Genomic DNA, 19,821 nt, shown 5'->3' on the forward strand with positions numbered 1-19,821 from the left:
AAAGGTGGCAGGATGACTGCATCGTATTGAAGGGAGGATGGATGGGGTCATTTATCATGGGATTTTGGCCAACAACCTCCTTCCCTCAGTAAGAGCATTGAAGATGAATCATGGCTGGGTCTTCCAGCATGACAATGACAATGACTCAAAACATACAGCCAGGGCAACTAAGGAGTGGCTCCGTAAGAAGCATTTCAAGGTCCTGAAGTGGTCTAGGCAGTCTCCAGACGTCTCCAGACCTGAGTCCAATAAAAAATCTTTGGAGGGAGCTGAAACTCAATGTTGCCCGGCGACAGATCCAAAACCTGAAAGATCTGGAGAAGATCTGTATGTAGGAGTGGGCCAAAATACCTGCTGCAGTATGTGCAAACTTGGTCAAGAACTACAGGAAATGTCTGACCTCTGTAATTGCAAACAAAGGTTTCTGTACCAAATATTATGTTCTGTTTTTATGTTGTATCAAATACTTATTTCATGCAATAAAATGCAAATTAATTAAGTAAAAATCATACAATGTGATTTTCTAGAATTTTTGTTAAGATTCTGTCTCTCACAATTGAGGATACCTACGATAAAAATCACAGACCTTTACATTTTTTGTAGGAGGGAAAACTTGCAAAATCAGCAGTGTATCAAATACTTATTTTCCCCACTATATATATATATATATATATATATATATATATATATATATATATATATATATAAATATATATATATATATATATTTACTGAATACAACATAAAAGCAGCCCTAAACTTAATATATACAAATACATATCATAGGGGTAATCATGGGGGTTCTGATCCTAAAATATAATAAGTGGACACATAAAATCCAAAAAGTGTACATATAAAATGTTTTATATTTTATTTGTCCACTTATTATTTTACTCAATAGCATATGGTGCCAATCCATATTAGCACTAAGTTCACATAACTTTTGCTATTACAAAGACATTCATAGTATCACAATTTATTACTGCGTGACCCCAATGATTACACACACTGTAAACATGATGTAGCCCTAAATGGATAATTCAACTTCAATGAACACAGAGCACCTGGAAGGTTTTGCAACATGATGTGCATAATAATACAATTCCCCAGAGTGTGATTCCAGTGATGGAGTGGAGTAATTACAATGTCTACGTTGGCAGCCCACACAGAGTACCTGATAGGATCACTCATGAACACCTCTGCATGATCACAGGTCACACATTTCCTATCAATTAAAAGCAAGTTCAATGTTTAATAACACAAGGAAGTTTCGGGAAAACATAAATCATGCATACAGTGGCATGTAAAGGTTTGGGCACCCCTGGTCAAAATTACTGTTAATGTGAATTGTTAAGCAAGTTAAAGATGAAATGATCTTTAGAAGGGCTAAAGTTAAAGAGGTTATCCACTACTTTTACATTGATGGCCTATCTTTAGGATAGGTCATCAATGTCTGATCGGCCAGGGTCCGACACTCGGCACCAACGCCGGCAGGAAGTACTCTCTTACCGAGCTGCTCCGTCTACTTGCAGTGGCCACCGCAGGGTAATACACATCCACCTCCTATTGATTTGAATAGGAGGCGGATGTGCAGTAACAAGCCCCAGGCTCTACAAGTAGACGAAGCGGCTCATTAAATGAGTAGTTTTGGCCAGCAGCCGCCACCAATAACAACTGATCAGCAGGGGTGCCGGGTGTCAGACCCCGGCCAATCAGACATTGATGACCTATCCTAAGGCTAGGTCAGCATTTAAGAATTACAAAAAGGAAAATGGGCGATGCAAAAGTTTGAGCACCCTTGGAGATTTGTGAGCTCAGATAACTTTGACCAAGGTTTTAGAACTTAATTAGTCTGTTAGGGTTATGGCTTGTTCACTATCAACGTTAGGAAAAGCCAGGCGATGCAAATTTCCCAGCTTTATAAAAACCCAGCCTCCTCTAACCTTGTGCCAAAAAAAGCAGCCATGGGTTCTTCTAAGCAGCTACATAGCACTCTGAAAATGAAAATGAGGCCCACAAAGCAGGAGAAGGCTATAAGAAGATAGCAAAGCATTTTCAAGTTGCCCTTTCCTCAGTTAGAAATGTAATTAAGAAATGGCAGTTAACAGGGACAGTGGAGGTCAAGATAAGGTGTGGAATACCGAACAACATTTCAGTGAGAGCTGCTCGTAGGATTGGTAGAGAGGCAAATCAGAACCCCTGCTTGACAGCAAAAGACCTTCAGAAAGATTTAGCAGACTCTGGAGTTGTGGTAGATTGTTCTGGAGTTGTGGTAGACACCTGCACAAATATGGCCTTCATGGGCGAGTCATCAGAAGAAAACCTCTTCTTCGTCCTCACCATAAAATTCAGCGTCAGAAGTATGAAAAAGAACATCTAAACAAACCTGATGCATTTTGGAAACAAGTCCTATGGACCGATGAGGTTAAAATAGAACTCTTTGGTCACAATGATCAAAGGTATGCATAGAGAAAAAAGGGCACAGAATTTCAGGAAAAGAACATCTTGCCAACCATTAAGCATGGGAGTGGATCAATCATGCTTTGGGGATGTGTTGCAGCCAATGGCACGAGGAACATTTCACGGGAATAGGGAACAATGGATTCTATGAAATTTCAACAAATTCTTGATGCAAACATAACACCATCTGTAAAAAAGCTGAAGCTGAAAATAGGATGGCTTCTACTAATGGATAATGATTCTAAACACACGTTAAAATCCACAATAGACTACCTCAAAAGGTGCAAGCTGAATGTTTTACAATGGCCCTCACAGGCCCCTGACTTGAACATCATTGGAAATCTGTGGCTAGACCTCAAAATAACAGTGCATGCAAGACGACCCAGAAATCTCACAGAACTGGAAAAATTTTCCAAGGAAGAATGGATGAAAATCGCTCAAACAAGATTTGAAGGACTCTTGGCTGGCTACAAAAAGTGTTTACAAGCTGTGATACTTTCAAAAGGGGGTGCTATTAGGTACTAACTTGGCACCCTCCTCCTTGAAAAAGTCACGCGAAACGCGCGTCAGAGGTCCATGTGGGGACTGACCCCTCCACTTGGTACATCGTCTATCATCCCCTCTGCACACATTTTGTGGTAAGAATAACCATTGGCGTCATTATTATTTCTATTTGACCACTGGGTCTTATAATGTCTACTTATATGTCTTTATGACCCTGCTGGTTGCTCTGCCGGCTTAGGAATGCTGCATTGTGCTCAAGTACTTTTTACACTGACCTAGATGCTATCTGCATCACATATTGATACTACTGTGGCACATTATGGACTTTTTCTAACCACTAGTGTCATTTTTTGTACAGAGCAAAAATGTTTCATGCCCCTCTGTGCCTAAGTGCATTTTGCCCTGGCCAGATGCTATCTGCATCTCATATTTGTTTTTCTAAGGTGCATCATGGACTTCTTCTAAGCACTTTTGTCACTTTATCTATGTGTACAGAGTTACACTCCATGCTGTCCTGTTTTAATGAAGTTTGTTCAATTTAAGTGTGTTTTTCAATAAATACTTCATAAATTTTTGCATAAATCGTATACTCCTTTCTTTTTGTTCTTTCTAATTTCAATGGAGTGATTCATGATGAACCTTGGGGCCTGACTGTGGCCCTAAAGGCTTATCTTCACATTATGGGCTTTGTGCATAGGTACTAACTATGCAGGGTGCCCAAACTTTTGCATCAGCCCATTTTCCTTTTTGTAATTTTTAAAATGTAAAAAATGTGAATATTTTTTGTTTGCCTAAAATACAAAGTAAATGTGTCATCTTTAACTTTAGCCCTTTGAGAGAGCATTTTATCTTCAACTTGCTTAACTGTTCACAATAATAGTAATTTTGACCAGGGGTGCCCAAACTTCCACATGCCACTGTAGCACCTCTTATTGGAGGGTCACGTTTTTATAACCAAATCCTATGATATTTTACTTCAAAATTGCTTGAACATTTTCTAAATAAAATAATATAAAAAGTGGAGAGTGCATTATAGTCTGTGCTAATTTTAATAAATTTACATAGTAATCTTGTAATTTTAGGGGCCCACTAGTAAAACTTAGAAGAACCTTCCTCCTTGTTCCCCTAGAGCAAGCAATTTTATGGATGTTTTGGCACACTAAGCATGATCACTTGTTGTTTTCTGCCCTCTACCAGGATGATGAAGATGAAACGAGGGTGGACATTTCAGCAAGACCATGATCTCAAATACACAGCCAAGGAAACTCTCAATTGGTTTCACAGAAAGAAAATTAAGCTGCTAGAATGGCCCAGCCAATCACCTGACCTGAATACAATAGAAAATTTATGGAAGGAACTAAAGCGTAGAGTTCATAGAAGGAGCCCACGGTACCTTCAGCATTTGAAGAGTGTTTGTGTGGAGGAATGGGCCAAAATCACATGTGAGCAATGTATGCAACTAGTTTCTCCATACAAGAGGCGTCTTGAAGCCGTTATCACCAACAAAGTAAGCATGTTCAATACTTTTTCCCTGTGTCATTTCTCATTATTACACATTACTTCATTTATGTACATCTATGGTTTGGTTTCTTTGCCTCTGTGGATTGGATGGGCTGCTACCGACATCTGGTATTTCATGTCAATAGCACACTTATAAATATAATTACTTAGAAAATTAGTGACGTATTCAATACTTAGTTCACCCGCTGTATAACATGCATAATATGACACTTTTGAACATCAACTCTTTTTTGATACTTTTGCTTGTCTTAATTGTAGGTATACTTCTGGCAACACGTATGTTTTATATTAGTTTACCAACACAGTACAGTACCTTTATCCCATTTTGTAGACCATCATTCTTATAATTATAGAAGCTCTGATCTTTTTGAAATTAATTATTTATATTACTTTTTTTTAAATAATTTAATTTTTAATTAAAGGGGAATTCCACTTTTAAAATAGTAGTTGAAACGACAGCACATGTCCACAGCTGACATCACTGCTGCAGCCAATCACTGAGTTCAGAAAGATTCAGAAAGATGTGCTGTGCTCATTGAACAAAAACAGCAGGCATGTCCACATTCGTTACAGCTGACTGGAGCGAGTAAACAACAAGTGGAGGTTCTGCGATCGGACACCTGCGTGACAACACTTGGCACGGTGACAGAGGAGGAAGAAGCAGCAGATGCGGTTGATGGGGAGGATGATGGTTGGTGAGGCAAGCTGGTCCGCATTTTATCGCAGTGAAATTGCCAGAGTAACACATGTTGATCTCGCATGTGATGGTTCATGCATGTAGTAGTCAAATTATTGCACTTTTCCCTCTACTGAGTCTTTTTTTGCAAATTTGGCAGATAACGCAAGTTGGCTCATCTTTTACGGTGTCAGAAAAGGTCCCTTGCTGCCCCTGCGAGCTGCAGACCCGCGACCGCTGCTGGCCACAGCAACAGTTGTGGCTAAGGATGCAGTGCTCGTCGTGGTTACATTAATCCATGTCTGTGCCATAGGGCGCAACGTAACCTCTTCATTTTCCTCCTCTTCCACCTCCTCAGATGAGCTACTCAGCTGCGTGCCTCTGGGTTCACACCAAGTGGGATCTACAACCTCATCATCATCCTCATCATCTTCTCTGTTCTCCCATTCCCAGCACAGTACAGTCTGCGTGAGCCTCAGGTATGTGAATCTCATCCGGATCACTCCACCCCCCCCCCCCCGGGGTTAACGTCTGGTGATGAGGGTCAGGTTGCTGCTCGGACCCTACTTTGTCCTGCCCCGGATTCAACCTAAAAAAAATGTGGGCATCGGTGCACAACGCTTTCCTTCTCTTGAGTCTGTGGATCTGTGGAGTACACTTCTGATGCCCATGGCATAGAATGTGTGGACAGCTCTGCAGACTCACCCATCTGTGGTTCCCTACAGTCAGTTGGGTGGTTGGAGAGTTGTGACACGGGGGGAAACAAGGGTAATTGGGGTGCCAACTCTGAGGACTGTACTGTGTGTGATGTTGAGGTGGAGCAAGAGGAGGAGAGGCCACTTGATGCATCGCTTGCCATCCACTGGAGCACATGCTCTTTCTGGCCCTCATCTACAAGGCGTACCGCTGTGCGGCTGCCAAATAAAGGAAGTGGAGTAGCCCGTCCAGTAAAAGAAGTTGTCAGTTGTCTTTGGATAGGACAGTGTTGGTTCACTAGTGCTTTCACTAACATTACCACCTACCCAACGGATACCTTCAACACCAAGACTATTCCTCCTTCCACCACGACCTCGCTTTTTCCCACTCATGTTGCTCAGATAGTGTGGTTGGAGCACGCTATTAGCAAAACAAAATTAGATTTTCTACTGTGGATGAGGCCCGTATTAAATAGAATATATGCTCCAAACAATTTCAAACTGAGATCTCCCCTACTGTATCATGTTAGTAACAGAAGAAATTATTTTTTTTCAAACTGAGATGTGGCACGCTGTATCACATTAGTAACAGAAAAAAAATGTTTTTTTTACTTTGAACGAGCTCTGCACACGGCTGAATTTCACCGCCACAAAATGACAAGTTGAGATATAGCATGCTGTATCATGTTAGTAACAGGAAAAATTTGATTTTTAAAGGTGTACTCGTGCATGGAGCACAATAGAAGCAGTGCACAACAGAGTTGTATGCTGAAATGTGCCCTGCTGTCTTTGTCTGGACCTCACTAATAGAACAAAAAAAAATCAGCTGGAAGGTCGATTTCTCAGCTACAGTGGACCCTAGCTATCTAAACTATCTGACTTAAAAGCAACCGCCTAGCTAACTATCTAAAATCGCTCAGTATGCAGGAGCAGCCTCTCTGACCTGTTATACTCACAAAATGGTGCTACAATAACATGCCCGCTTTTTATATAGCGAGGGACAAGTGATTTCAGCAGCCAATGATGCAAGCCCTTGAGTCTGGATGTGGATGGTTCCTGTGCCCAGATTGGCTAGCCGCAATTTGCACACATTAAATTAGGGGAAAAAAATTAGATTACAAGCACGCCGCACCTCTGACCTCTCCCCATTCCTTTCCCTCATCAAACACGTCTCCCTGCTCATCATACAGTACCACTATCCTAGCCAAAGTGCTGAAAATACTGTAGTGGAAACGCAATCATTTGATTCGGACTTTAACCGAATTTGGACGATTTTAAGTAAAAACGCTCAGGTGTCCGATCACAAATCCGAATGTGCAAAGTTTGTGCCGAATTTGAAATTGGCGAATGTTTTTCGAACATGTTCGCTAATCTCTAGTCCCAACAGGTCCTCTCTAAACAAACATCTTTAGAAATATAAATAGCCAGAGTAAATGTTAACTTTTGTATGTGCATACAAAATATATGAATAACAATTTTGCAAAATATTCGGCTCAGATGTTTGTTTATGTGTTTTTATACAGGTATAAACAGATTTACATTTCTGTCACCGGTATGCCCATATTAATAGGTTATATACTCCCAGGGGATGATAGATTCCATTTAATATGTTAACAGCTGCATGGTGGATCGTGATCTTCCCGCGGATGTTAGAGGCACATGACAGATGATCAAATCAGCTGTCATGTGCCGGAAAAGATACAGGGGGCTCAGGGAGGAAGATCGACTTTGGAAGTACCTATACGTCCAAGGTCGGAAAGGTGTTCAAGCATCACTCCAGCATTTTTTTATTTCAATGCTGGTGTGGTATTGATAATGTAACTTCCCTGACCCTAGTAATATACTTACCAGCCACCGTCTCCTGCTCTTCCCAGTGCTGCTCCGGTCCTTTTCCACCATCTTGTGACAGCAACATCTGTCTGACAGGAAGTCAGAGGTAATGGTCACAAGCAGTCTGACTTTCTTAGACTTACATTGAGCAGTGACTTTTGGATTGCCCTGCAAACACTGACAGCTCACAAACTGCAGAAGACGACCAGAGCGGTGACGATAACAGATGAAGACTGCAGCTTGTGAGTATAATACTAGGGGTAAAGAACTTCTATTACTGACACCAATCCTGTAGTAAAATAAAATAAAATAGCTGTGGTGCATTAAACATACACATTATCTCTATCTAAATGTTTATGATCAGCGAGAACATCTTGGAGTTTTCTTACCAGAAATTTACTATATGTGGACAGATTTGATTGGGCATTTTGGCATGAAATACACATAATGGATCCATGTCTAACTTTGGCTTAAAAAAAAATGCATGTGTGATTCCAGCTTCAAGATGTATTGACACATTGCTGTCCTTTCGTGATTTTGAAAAAATATGAGTATGACGACAACTCGAATGTCAAGCACGAGTAAGAATGACTACAGCAGAAAAGTTGGGAAGCAATGTAATTGTACAAGATAGGGGTTGTCTTATTTGGAAACTTAGGAGAGCATTGTTTGCTCAACATGTCCATTCATTAGATGTACAGGCCACCAATTGTGTTATGTTTTTTTCATTTTGTGGTGAAGCTATAGGGGGAGTCAAATACTTCCCGCCAAGCTTTCTGAGTACAGTTGATCGGAAGGTTTTAGCAGCTGGACTCATCAAACATATAAGACAATTTCTATTAATTGTACAAATGACACCTAGTTTTCATTTGACTGTACTAACACTACTTACCTCTCTGACTTTCTCAATAGCATTAGTAAAGATGTAAGTGATGACCAGCCATTCTTGGACACTGGGCACTGGTTCCATCTTCACCAACACTATATATGTGAATAGCATAAGGAAAAGCAAGTACGCCATCTACAAAGTAACCATGACAAAAGAATCAATGTATAAAACTAGAATATAGGCTTAAAAATATATTTCTATAGTACATTATTCAACACGTGACCCCAAGCTATAGAACACTACTTACCGTGTGAAACCAGAACTTGACAATAGGGGCAGTGTAGAACTCGCAGATCTTTCTAGTTACAGACAGGCTTCCTTGTACATGACTCTTTTCTTCTGTGGAATTATTTTCTCCCTTTTCAGCATCGAAGCTTTGCTAAAAAAAAAGATTAGGATAAGTGCTGACTGGTTTCAAGCTTTTATGTAGTAAAAGACCCATTTTTACACAATTCCTTGTTCATAATGAAAACACCAGCACAATAAACATGGCTTTCTCCATACCACACAGATAATATACCATCACTAAGTTAAAAGCTACCCTGACATTGATTGAAGATGATAGAGTGACTATACAAGGGAGGCTGGGGCATGTTGCTTTCACTACTATGGCGCCTTTGTTGGAGATATCAAAATGCCCCCTTCTCACCTTTATAGCCACTTTATCAACTTCCTACATTTTTAATGCCGGTGTGGTTTATTGGTAAGGGATGGTTTGTAACATCCATAGTAGTTTAGAAATAATAATATATGTGATGGTTATGTAATAATTTACAATATTTCCATATGGTTAAATTGATGGTTACCCTAACCCAATGAGGGTAATTTGTGATAATGATCAATTGAGAGGTTATTGGTAATGGCAGTAAGTGATTTATTTTAATTCACCTGGATAGGTCCAAAAATTTGTGCTGATTAATTCTTCAAAGGTTATTCCCATCCTGAGAGTGTGATGGAATATTGCTAGAATATGCCATCACTTAATAATCGATGGGCATCTGAGATATGTGACCTCCCACCAATCCTGAGAAAAAAGCGACCACAGTCTATATTACCTTCACAGTTTTTATCTGAAAAGGGACAATCCTGGGAATCCACTGCAGTGAGGCTCTTTTCAAGGTGTCTGGCTGTTAAGAGCCCCATTGTACATGGAAAAACTGATGGGACATAGTACTGAAGAAGTGTGGCAGCCCAGCAGGATTGGCGGGGGTCTCAAAGGTCATGTAACCCCCCCAAAGAAGAGTTTGTGTACGTATTAAATTGTCTTAGGGGCTGTTAATTACAGTTACACACAGATTTACAATTAGGTCCAGAAATATTTGGCAGTGACACAAGTTTTAGCATTTTAGCCGTTTACCAAAACATATTCAGTTACAGTGGTGTGTGTGGCTAGGGAAGTTGAACTCCGCTTCCCAAAGATGTGATAACCCACAGTTAATTTATGTTTTAAGGAAGGGGGAATCACTTCTTCACACAGGGCACTGTAGGTTTGGATTTCTTTTCCCTTAATAATATTAGATTTCTTTTCCCTTAATAATAAAGACCTTCATTTAAAAACTGCATTTTGTGTTTTCTTGTTTTATCTTTGTCTAATATTTAAATTTGTTTTGTGATCTGAAACATTTAAGTGTGACAAACATGCAAAAAGAATAAGAAATCAGGAAAGGGGCAAACACTTTTTCTCCACTGTGTATAATTGATATGGGCTTAAAGTGCAGACTCTCAGCTTTAATTTGAGGGTATTTACATCTTAATTGGAGCAAGGGTTTAGGAATTACAGCTCTTTAACCCCTTAACCCCCGAGGGTGGTTTGCACGTTAATGACCAGGCCAATTTTTACAATTCTGACCACTGTCCCTTTATGAGGTAATTACTCTGGAACGCTTCAACGGATCCCCCTGATTCTGAGATTCTTTTTTCATGACATATTGTACTTCATGATTGTGGTAAAATTTCTTCGATTTTGCAATTTTCAAAATTTGAATTTTTATGCCCTTAAATCAGAGAGATATGTCACACAAAAGAGTTAATAAATAACATTTCCCACATGTCTACTTTACATCAGCACAATTTTGGAACCAAAATTTTTTTTTGTTAGGGAGCTATAAGGGTTAAAATTTGACCAGCAATTTCTCATTTTTCCAACAAAATTTCAAAACCATTTTTTTAGGGACCACATCACATTTGAAGTCACTTTGAGAGGTCTTTATGACAGAAAATATCCAAAAGTGACACCATTCTAAAAACTGCACCCCTCAAGGTGCTCAAAATCACATTCAAGAACTTTATTAACCCTTCAGGTGCTTCACAGGAATTTTTGGAATGTGGAATAAAAAAATGAACATTTAACTTTTTTCACAAAAATGTTACTTTAGACCCAATTTTTTTTATTTTCACAGGGGTAACAAGAAAAAATGGACCCCAAAATGTGTTGTGCAATTTCCCCTGGGCACGCAGTTACTCCATATGTGGGGAAAAAACACTGTTTGGGCGCACGGCAGGGCTCGGAAGGGAAGGAGCGCCATTTGACTTTTTGATTGTAAAATTTGCTTGAATAATTAGCGGACGCCATGTTGCGTTTAGAGAGCCCCTGATGTGCCCAAACATTGGAGCTCCCCCACAAGTTACCCCATTTTGGAAACTAAACCCCCCAAGGCACCTATCTAGATGCATAGTGAGCACTTGGAACCCCCAGGTGCTTCACAAATTGATTCGCAAAAATGAAAAAGTGAAAAAAAAATCACTTTTTCATATTTATGAATCAATTTGTGAAGCACCTGGGGGTTCCAAGTGCTCACTATGCATCTAGATAGGTGCCTTGGGGGGTCTAGTTTCCAAAATGGGGTCACATGTGGGGGAGCTCCAATGTTTGGGCACACAGGGACTCTCCAAATGCAACATGGTGTCCGCTAACAATTTGAGCCGATTTTCCATTCAATTTGTTAGCGGACACCATGTTGCATTTGGAGAGTCCCTGTGTGCCCAAACATTGGAGCTCCCCCACAAGTGACCCCATTTTGGAAACTAGGGGTTCCAAGTGCTCACTATGCATCTAGATAGGTGCCTTGGGTGGTCTAGTTTCCAAAATGGGGTCACTTGTGGGGGAGCTCCAATGTTTAGTCACACAGGGCTTCTCCAAACGCGACATGGTTCCAATTTGTTAGCGGACACCATGTCGCGTTTGGAGAGCTCCTGTGTGCCTAAACATTGGAGCTCCCCCACAAGTGACCCCATTTTGGAAACTAGACCACCCAAGGCACCTATCTAGATGCATAGTGAGCACTTGCAACCCCCAGGTGCTTCACAAATTGATTCGTAAAAATGAAAAAGTATTTTTTTTTCCACTTTTTCATTTTTACGAATCAATTTGTGAAGCACCTGGGGGTTCCAAGTGCTCATTATGCATCTAGATAGGTGCCTTGGGTGGTCTAGTTTCCAAAATGGGGTCACTTGTGGGGGAGCTCCAAAGTTTGGGCACGCAGGGGCTCTCCAAACGCAACATGGCGTCCGCTAACAATTTGAGACGATTTTCCATTCAATTTGTTAGTGGACACCATGTCGCGTTTGGAGAGCCCCTGATGTGCCTAAACAGTGGAGCTCCCCCACAAGTGACTCCATTTTGGAAACTATACCCCTCAAGGATTTTATTAAGGTGTATAGTGAACATTTTGAACCCAGAGGTACGACACAGAATTTGATAACATTAGGTCATCATATTGAATAAGTTGTCATTAGTCTTGAGCGCAAGTGCTCGCTACTTGAGTTTGCATCGGGTACTCAGGTATGCACCATGTACTGCGTGTGCTCGAGTGACTTGCTCGAGTCCCCGCCCGGATGTTTCACGGTTATTAGACACCCAAAAAAAACATGCGGGGATCGCTCGTGCATGGCAGGCAATACCCGCAAAGTTTTTTGGGCCGTGAAGCATATGGAGCGGAGACTCGAGCATGTCACTCAAATACCCACGATACTCAATGCATACCAGAACACCTGATGCAAACTCAAGTAGCGAGCACTTGCGCTCAACACTAGTCGCCATATCGTCATCTTTTTTTCTTACTTTTGAAAAAAATCCCAACCCCATCACAACCCTAACCCCAACCCTAACCCCAACCCCAGCCCTAACCCTAACACAACCCTAACCGTAGCACAACCCTAACCCTAGCACAACCCTAACCCTAGCACAACCCTAACCTGAGAGTTTATTTTTTACGCCGTTCCTCATGCGGTATAAGTGATTAGACGACCTTATTCTTCGGGTCGGTAAGACTACAGCGATACCACAATCATATGGGGTTTTTATGACTGACAGCTGTCACACACTAAAAGACGCATTTTTTGTAAAATCTAGTTTTTGCATCGCCATATTTTGAGAGGTATAATTTTTCCAGATTTTGGCAGACAGTCATGTAACGGCTTGTTTTTTGCGGGATGAGTTGACGTTGTTATTGGTGCCATTTTCAGGCACGTGACATTTTTTGATCGCTTTCTATTCCGATTTTTGGGAGGCAGAATAAACAAAAACCAACAATTCAGGAATTGTTTTTTTGTTTTTTTTTTTATTCTGTTCTGCGTGTGGTAAAATTGATAAGGCAGCTTTATTCTTCGGGTCAGTACGTTTACAGCGGTACCACATTTATATCGTATTTCTATGTTTTGCACTTTTACATAATAAAAGCAATTTTATAGAAAAAATTATTTTTTAGCATAGCTTTATTCTGAGAGCTATAACTTTTTTATTTTTCGGCTGATGGAGCTGTATGGCAGCTTGTTTTTTGCGGGATGAGATGACGTTTTCAGCGGTACCATTTTTATTTATATTTGTCTTTTTGATCGCGTGCTATTCCATTTTTTTGTTTGGCGGTATGGTGATAAAGCATTGTTTTTTGCTTCGTTTTTTATTTATTTTTTTTAACGTGTTAACTGAAGGGGTTAACTAGTGGGACAGTTTTATAGGTCAGGTTGTTTCGGACGCGGCGATACCAAATATGTGTACTTTTATTGTTTTTTTTTGTTTTTTTTATAATAATATTTATTGATGGGTACATTATATTTTTATTTTTGGTGGATTATTTGTATTTTTTTTTTTTTTATTTTTACAAATTTTTTTTTTTTTTCACTTTCTGATAGTTTTTATACTTTATTACTTTGTCCCACTATGGGACTTTCACATTTTTTTCTCTGGTCGCCTGCAATGCACAGGAATGCACCACCATCCCTGTGCCATGCAGGCTGTCAGCGCTGGACAGGGAGAAGATTGTTTGGAGATGCACTGCGCATGTGCAAAAAATCTTCCTGCTGTCTGGTGACCCGGATGTTGTCATGATGACATCGGGTCATCATGGCAACATCCTGGAAGCCACGGCAGACAGCGCTGGAAGCCGGAAGAGGAGGTGAGTATCTGTGATCACCTCCCCTTGCCACCGCAATGCTGCGATCGACTTCGATCGCAGCATCGCGGGGGTTAATGTGCTGGGAGCGGTGCGTGACCGCTCCCTGCACATAGTACCGGGTGTCAGCTGTGACAATCAGCTGACACCCGGCGGCGGTCGCGCCCACACAGCTTGTGTGCGCGCGCGATCCCCATGGCGTACTAATAAGGGTCTGGCTCTTAAGTCCCAGGGCACAGACGCGTATTAGTACGTCTAATGTTGTTAAGGGGTTAATATGTAGCTGCCTCTTTTTAAAACGACCAAAGGTAATTGGACAATTATCTCAAAAGCTCTTTAATGGTCTGCATGGGCTATTCCCTCATTAATCCATCATAAATTAAGCAGGTAAAAGGTCTAAAGCTGATTCCAGGTGTGGCATTTGCATTTGGAAGCTGTTGCTGAGAACCCACAACATATGGTCAAAGGACCTCTCAATCGAAGAGAAACAGACTATCATTAGGCTAAAGAAAAAAAGAAGAAACCCATCAGAGAGATAGCAGAAATGTTAGGAGTGGCCATATTAACAGTTTGGTACATACTGCAAAAAAAAAAAAGAGTGTACTGGTGAGCTTGAGAACACGACAGGGCTTGGACATCGACGGAAGACAACTGTAGTGGATGATCGCAGAATCCTTTCCATAGTGAAGGAAGACCACTTCACAACATCCATGCAAGTGAAGAACACTCTCCAGGATGCAGGTGCTTCAGTATCTAAGTCTACCATAAAGAGAAGACTTCATGAAAGCAAATACAGAGGGTTCACCACAAGGTGCAAACTATTAATCAGCCTTAAAAATAGAAAGACCAGATTTGACTTTGCCAAAAAACATCTAAAGCAGTCAGACCAGTTCTGAAAAAGCATTCTTTGGACAGATGAAATTATGATCAACCAGTACAAGAATGGTGGGAAGAAGAAAGTATTGAGAAGCCCTGGAACTGATCATGATCCAAAGCAAACCACATTCTCTGTAAAACACAGTGGAGGCAATGAGTAGAGGCAGTGTTATGATATGGGCATGCATGGCTTCCAATGGCACTCGGTCACTAGTGTATATTGATGATGTGAATGAAGACAGAGGCAGTTGGGTGAATTTTGAAGTGCATAGGGCCATACTTTCTGCTCAGATTCAACCAAAAGCAGCAAGGTTGATTGGACGGTGTTTCACAATACAGATGGACAATGACCCAAAACCACAGCTCCTAACCGTCCCGGATTCAGCGGGACCACCCCGATCTGAGAGCTCAGTCCCACGCAGTCCCGGCACTTAAGGACTTTGCCCTGACTTTCTCTCACTCACTTTCTCTCTCCTGCAGATTTCCATCACTCTGTAGTAACTCCTCCACTGCACTTACATTATTTAAATAAACAATTTATCTTCTCTTCTTGTGATCTGGTTTCTCTGGGAATCAAACCCACAATGTTTCTATCGCAGGCAGCAGCTACAAGCATGAGCCACAGACTGCTGTGACCAGCACAAGAGAATTTGGTATACTTGAGCTGCATTGCAGACTCTGAACTCACAGGCAGATTATACTGGTACATAGAGATACATCTCTATAAAGCAGTGCATTTCTATGTCCCTGTATTCTAAAGGGAAAACAAAAGTATTTTTTGTATTTTTTTTTCTTCCTATAACTGTATTAAAATTTAATAAAAACAATTATAAAAATGCTATTTTTGTTTCTTGTGTTTTGGTCTCCCCAAGATTTGAACCCACAACCTCTAGAATTTCAGGCAGCAGCTAAAGCTATAAGCCTTGCATTGCAAACTCTGACCCAACAGGCAAATTATACTGATTCATAGAGATACATCTGTATATAGCCATGTATTTCTATGTCCCTGTATTTTAGAGGTAAAGAAAAAGTCATATTCTTTTCTTCCTATAAGATTACTAAAATATAATCGAATACAATTATAATAATGATGTTTTTAATGTGCTTTTTAAAAAAGTAATAAACACAAATCAGCAAATAACATGGACATATTTAGTGTCCCTGTAATCGTAATGACCTGCACAACACAGCGATCAGATTTGGTGATCAGTAAATGGAGTATAAAAAAAATTGTGTGCTTAATTATTTTTTCTCCATTAAACTCATAATAAAATCTAACACTGAGTCCATATTCACATGCAGTGTAAATGCTGTTTCTTTGCTACTGCTTTTTTTCCTGCACGTTTTCTACAGGTGTTCACACCACACATCACTAATCATTTTCTTTCTTTATTGCGAGTTTGCTGCATTGTTTATGCCTTTTCCCCATTATTTGAAGCTTATTTAGTGCAAGTGCAAAGTCGCGTTTTTAATGTGTTTTTATTAGTGTTGAGTGAGCACTAAAATGCTCGGGTGCTCGAAGCTCGGGCCGAGCTCGCCGTGATACTGGGGTGCTCGACCCGAGCAACGAGCCCAATGTTAGTCTATGGGAGACTCGAGCATTTTTGCGGTGTAACCCCCGGCAGTCTTTTAAAAGCCTAACAAGTGCCCAAAACGATAGTGACAGTGCTCAAATGACATGGGGACAGCATGGGGATCGCCCCAGGAAGCATTTCTGACCCCCAGGTCACTGCTGTCAACAACGTGGTCAGAGGTATTAAGCCACTTTTACAGGCTCACAATAAAACGAAAGTGAAACTTTTTTCCTCTGAAATATGTTAAGGAACATCCTTTCCAGGGAAAAGACTTGTGTATAAGTTAAAATAAATGACCAAAAACAAAAATACTCCTCCACACCTTCGGCTATGTTCACAAGTAGCATTTTTTATGCGTTTTTGCACTTTTGTATTGCTTTCAACTATGACAAATGCATTCACCGGGAAATGTCATTTTAACATTTTACAACCTTATCTGGCCATGTGCTGTGTGACACATGCATAAAGTGCTGAAAAGACATGGGAACAGCATGGGGAAGACCCCTGGAAGCATCTCTGACTCCCAGGTCACTGTCTAAAAGTGTGCCCATCATAAGTGATCCTTGCCGCATCAGAAGATGCAGACTTGCAACTATCCCCATGCAAGTTCTAGTCCCAGGGCAGTGTTCAATTGTACCTCCCCCATTCCTTGCAATACAAGCGCAAGTATGCAGCCTGCCACCCACCCACCCCCAGGCTGCAATACCATACTGCTTGCTTGCTTGAACTTGAAATTGGGCCTTTTAGGCATGTGGAGGCGGAATCTGGCCACCACGTCATGGCTGTGTTGGCGGACTGGAATCCATACTCAGTCCCCAGCCGCCCGGCGGCCGGGTGTCCATACTCAGTCCCCAGCCGCCCCGCGGCCAAGTGTCCAGACGGTCCCCAGCCGCCTGGGGGCAGTCGGGTGTCCATAAATGGTCCCCAGCTGCCCTCATTTCTCCTTGGAACATCCCCCCGCACACTTTTCTTAGCCCGGCCTGCTTTAGGCAGCATTGGACGAGCCCACCAGAGAACTAGACTCCTCCGGTGGGCCCTGACTTCTCCATCGGCGGACTTGAGAGTGCCAAGGTGAGGAGCATGATGATGATGACAGAAGTTAGCATCTGCTATGTTTTCTTTTAATGCAAGTGTAAGTGTGCAGCCTGCCACCCACCCACCCCCAGACTGCAATTCATACTGCTAGCTTGCACTTGAAATGGGGCCTTTTAGTTTAGAGGAGGCCGAAGCTGGCCACTACCTCATGGCTGCTTCGGCAGCGAGGTATCCATACTCAGTCCCCAGCCGCCCCTATTTGTCCTGGTGTGCCTTATACATAAGATTAAGCGCGTATACCAAAACATTTCCTGTGCCCTCCCCAGTGCATTTAGTGGGAAGGAGAGCCTATTCCGCTGTAGTGTGTGCATGCCAAACCCCTGTTCATGGTACATGCAAAGATGCCTCCCACCTTGCACCTGTCGTTGCAGACTTGCAACTATCCCCATTCAAGTCCTTGTCCCAGGGCAGTGTTCAATTGTACCTCTCCCATTCCTTGCAATGCAAGCGCAAGTATGCAGCCTGCCACCTACCCACCCCCAGGCTGCAATACCATACTGCTTGCTTGCTTGCACTTTAAATTTGGCCTTTTAGGCATGTGGAGGCGGAATCTGACCACCACGCCATGGCTGTGTCGGCGGCCTGGTATCCATACTCAGTCCCCAGCCGCCTGGTGGCCGGGTGTCCCAGCTTGCTCCCCAGCCTCCAGGGGGTGGCCGGGTGTCCATACTCGGTCCCCAGCCACCCCTGTTTGTACCGGTAATCTTTCCCACACTTTTCTTAGCCTGGCCTGCTTTAGGGCAGCATTGGCCGAGCCCACCGGACTATCAGACTCCTCCGGTGGGCCCTGGCTTCTCCATCAGGGGAGTTGAGAGTGCCAAGGTGAGGAGCATGATGAGGATGATAGAAGTTAGCATCTGCTTTGTTTTGTTGTAATGCAAGCGCATGTATGTAGTAGCGGCTAGGCCTGAGGAGGTCAGCGTTTTGGCGCATATCCTACCTCCTCCGAGGATTGCTGGATGTTTTCCTGCTACTATCCAAGTTCTATGACTCCCGTTAAAACAAAGCTTCAGGTGATAAATGATGGATAAGTTAGTGGCAAAGGAGAAAGAGCAGGAGGAACAGGGACCATTCACATCAATATCAGGCCAGTCAACCAGATATGTCTTGTAGGATATGTTTCTGTAACAAAAGGAGCGGTTCGGCTACACAGTTATAGGGCATACAGTGAGTGCAATGCCTACCAAAAATTTCGAGGCACTCCAATGCCCCTTGGAAATGACATGGAGGTCAGAGGGCGTTAACTAAACCTTTTTTTCCATTTATAGCAACTGGGTCTCCTGTGCACTGTTGGCCTAAGCAGTGAATGGAATGCTTTCCCAAAATTATGAGGTACTGCAATGCCCCTTACAAGAGCCATGTGTGGCACCCCAGGGGTCTGGTCACCACAGTAATAGAGATTACGTCGGAGAGCAAGTGGGAGGTTTCCTGGTCAGGATCCCTTAAACATGCAACATCCTCCTGCCCCAGTCCTGGGAGGGGAGAATTCTGCCCTTATAAACTGGATCTGGGGTGGGGTTGAGTGAGTCAGACAACAGAGAACAGTCAGAGTCAGAGTGAGAGCAAGGGAAAGTAACAGCAAGGAGCTCTGTAGGAGCTAGGAGCTAAAGACGAGGGGCTGGAAGCTGAGCAGAGCTCGCCCTGGCAGAAGACAATAGGAACCGGACACAGGAGTCCGAAGCTGTGAGGACTTATATATCCAGCAGCAGAAACCAGCCGGCAGGGGATTTCAGGTCCTCTGGCCATAGAAGCCCGGAGGCTCAGTCACAAGCAAGGGACCAGCACCGCCGTCGTGGAGCGGAGGCTAACAGAAGGCCCCAAGTCACCAGCCATACGGGTGAGTACTACACGGTACACTCAGGGACGTGGGCTACTTCTACCCGCTTACAGCAAGGTAGCCAGGAAGAGTGCAGACAGACGGGGAGGCCAACAACTCCACCTGTCCAGGGGAACTCCGGCTTGCTCACAGCCTGACCAGGCCTCTTATGCTAGCCAGTACTCCCGGGAGGGTCTACCTTATAGTCATCAGTAAAGACCCTGAACTGCACTGCAAAGACTCTGAGTCATTCCTGCTGCGCTCGTGCCCCATCACCCCCATCATCCACACTCACTGCCCTGAGGCTATACTCCTCCCGAGGGGAGTTATCCCATTTTATGCTGCGCTCACAACACCAGCCTCAGCGGTCTGCCTCGCAGCGGTGGTACTCCCTGACCGCAATCCACGTGTGGCGCAGTCGGACAATTAACCTCAAAACCTAAGAAAGATTGCCACTGGTTTGACCAGCCTGAGCCACGGGAACGGGTCACCGCC

The 19,821-nt window shown here is 42.6% G+C and overlaps 1 protein-coding gene across 4 annotated transcripts in view; it reads right to left on the reverse strand.

Annotated features, from left to right (window-relative positions):
- Positions 1 to 19,821, reverse strand: part of TRPM6 (transient receptor potential cation channel subfamily M member 6) — a 381,140-nt gene that overhangs the window by 148,862 nt on the left and 212,457 nt on the right. For 3 of the 4 annotated variants that reach the window (XM_073670622.1, XM_073670620.1, XM_073670628.1), the window contains exons 19-20: positions 8,823 to 8,954; positions 8,579 to 8,707 (exon numbers count right to left, since the gene is read on the reverse strand). In XM_073670622.1, the coding sequence (XP_073526723.1) occupies positions 8,579 to 8,707; positions 8,823 to 8,954 (261 nt within the window). Of the gene's footprint in view, positions 1 to 8,578; positions 8,708 to 8,822; positions 8,955 to 19,821 lie in introns of those variants that run through there. The other variant, XR_012314145.1, reaches the window with a different exon arrangement.

Source organism: Phyllobates terribilis, unplaced genomic scaffold (genome assembly GCF_046119375.1).
Source record: "Phyllobates terribilis strain yellow unplaced genomic scaffold, ASM4611937v1 Scaffold_1__5_contigs__length_1240528914, whole genome shotgun sequence".
Lineage (NCBI taxonomy): Eukaryota > Metazoa > Chordata > Amphibia > Anura > Dendrobatidae > Phyllobates > Phyllobates terribilis.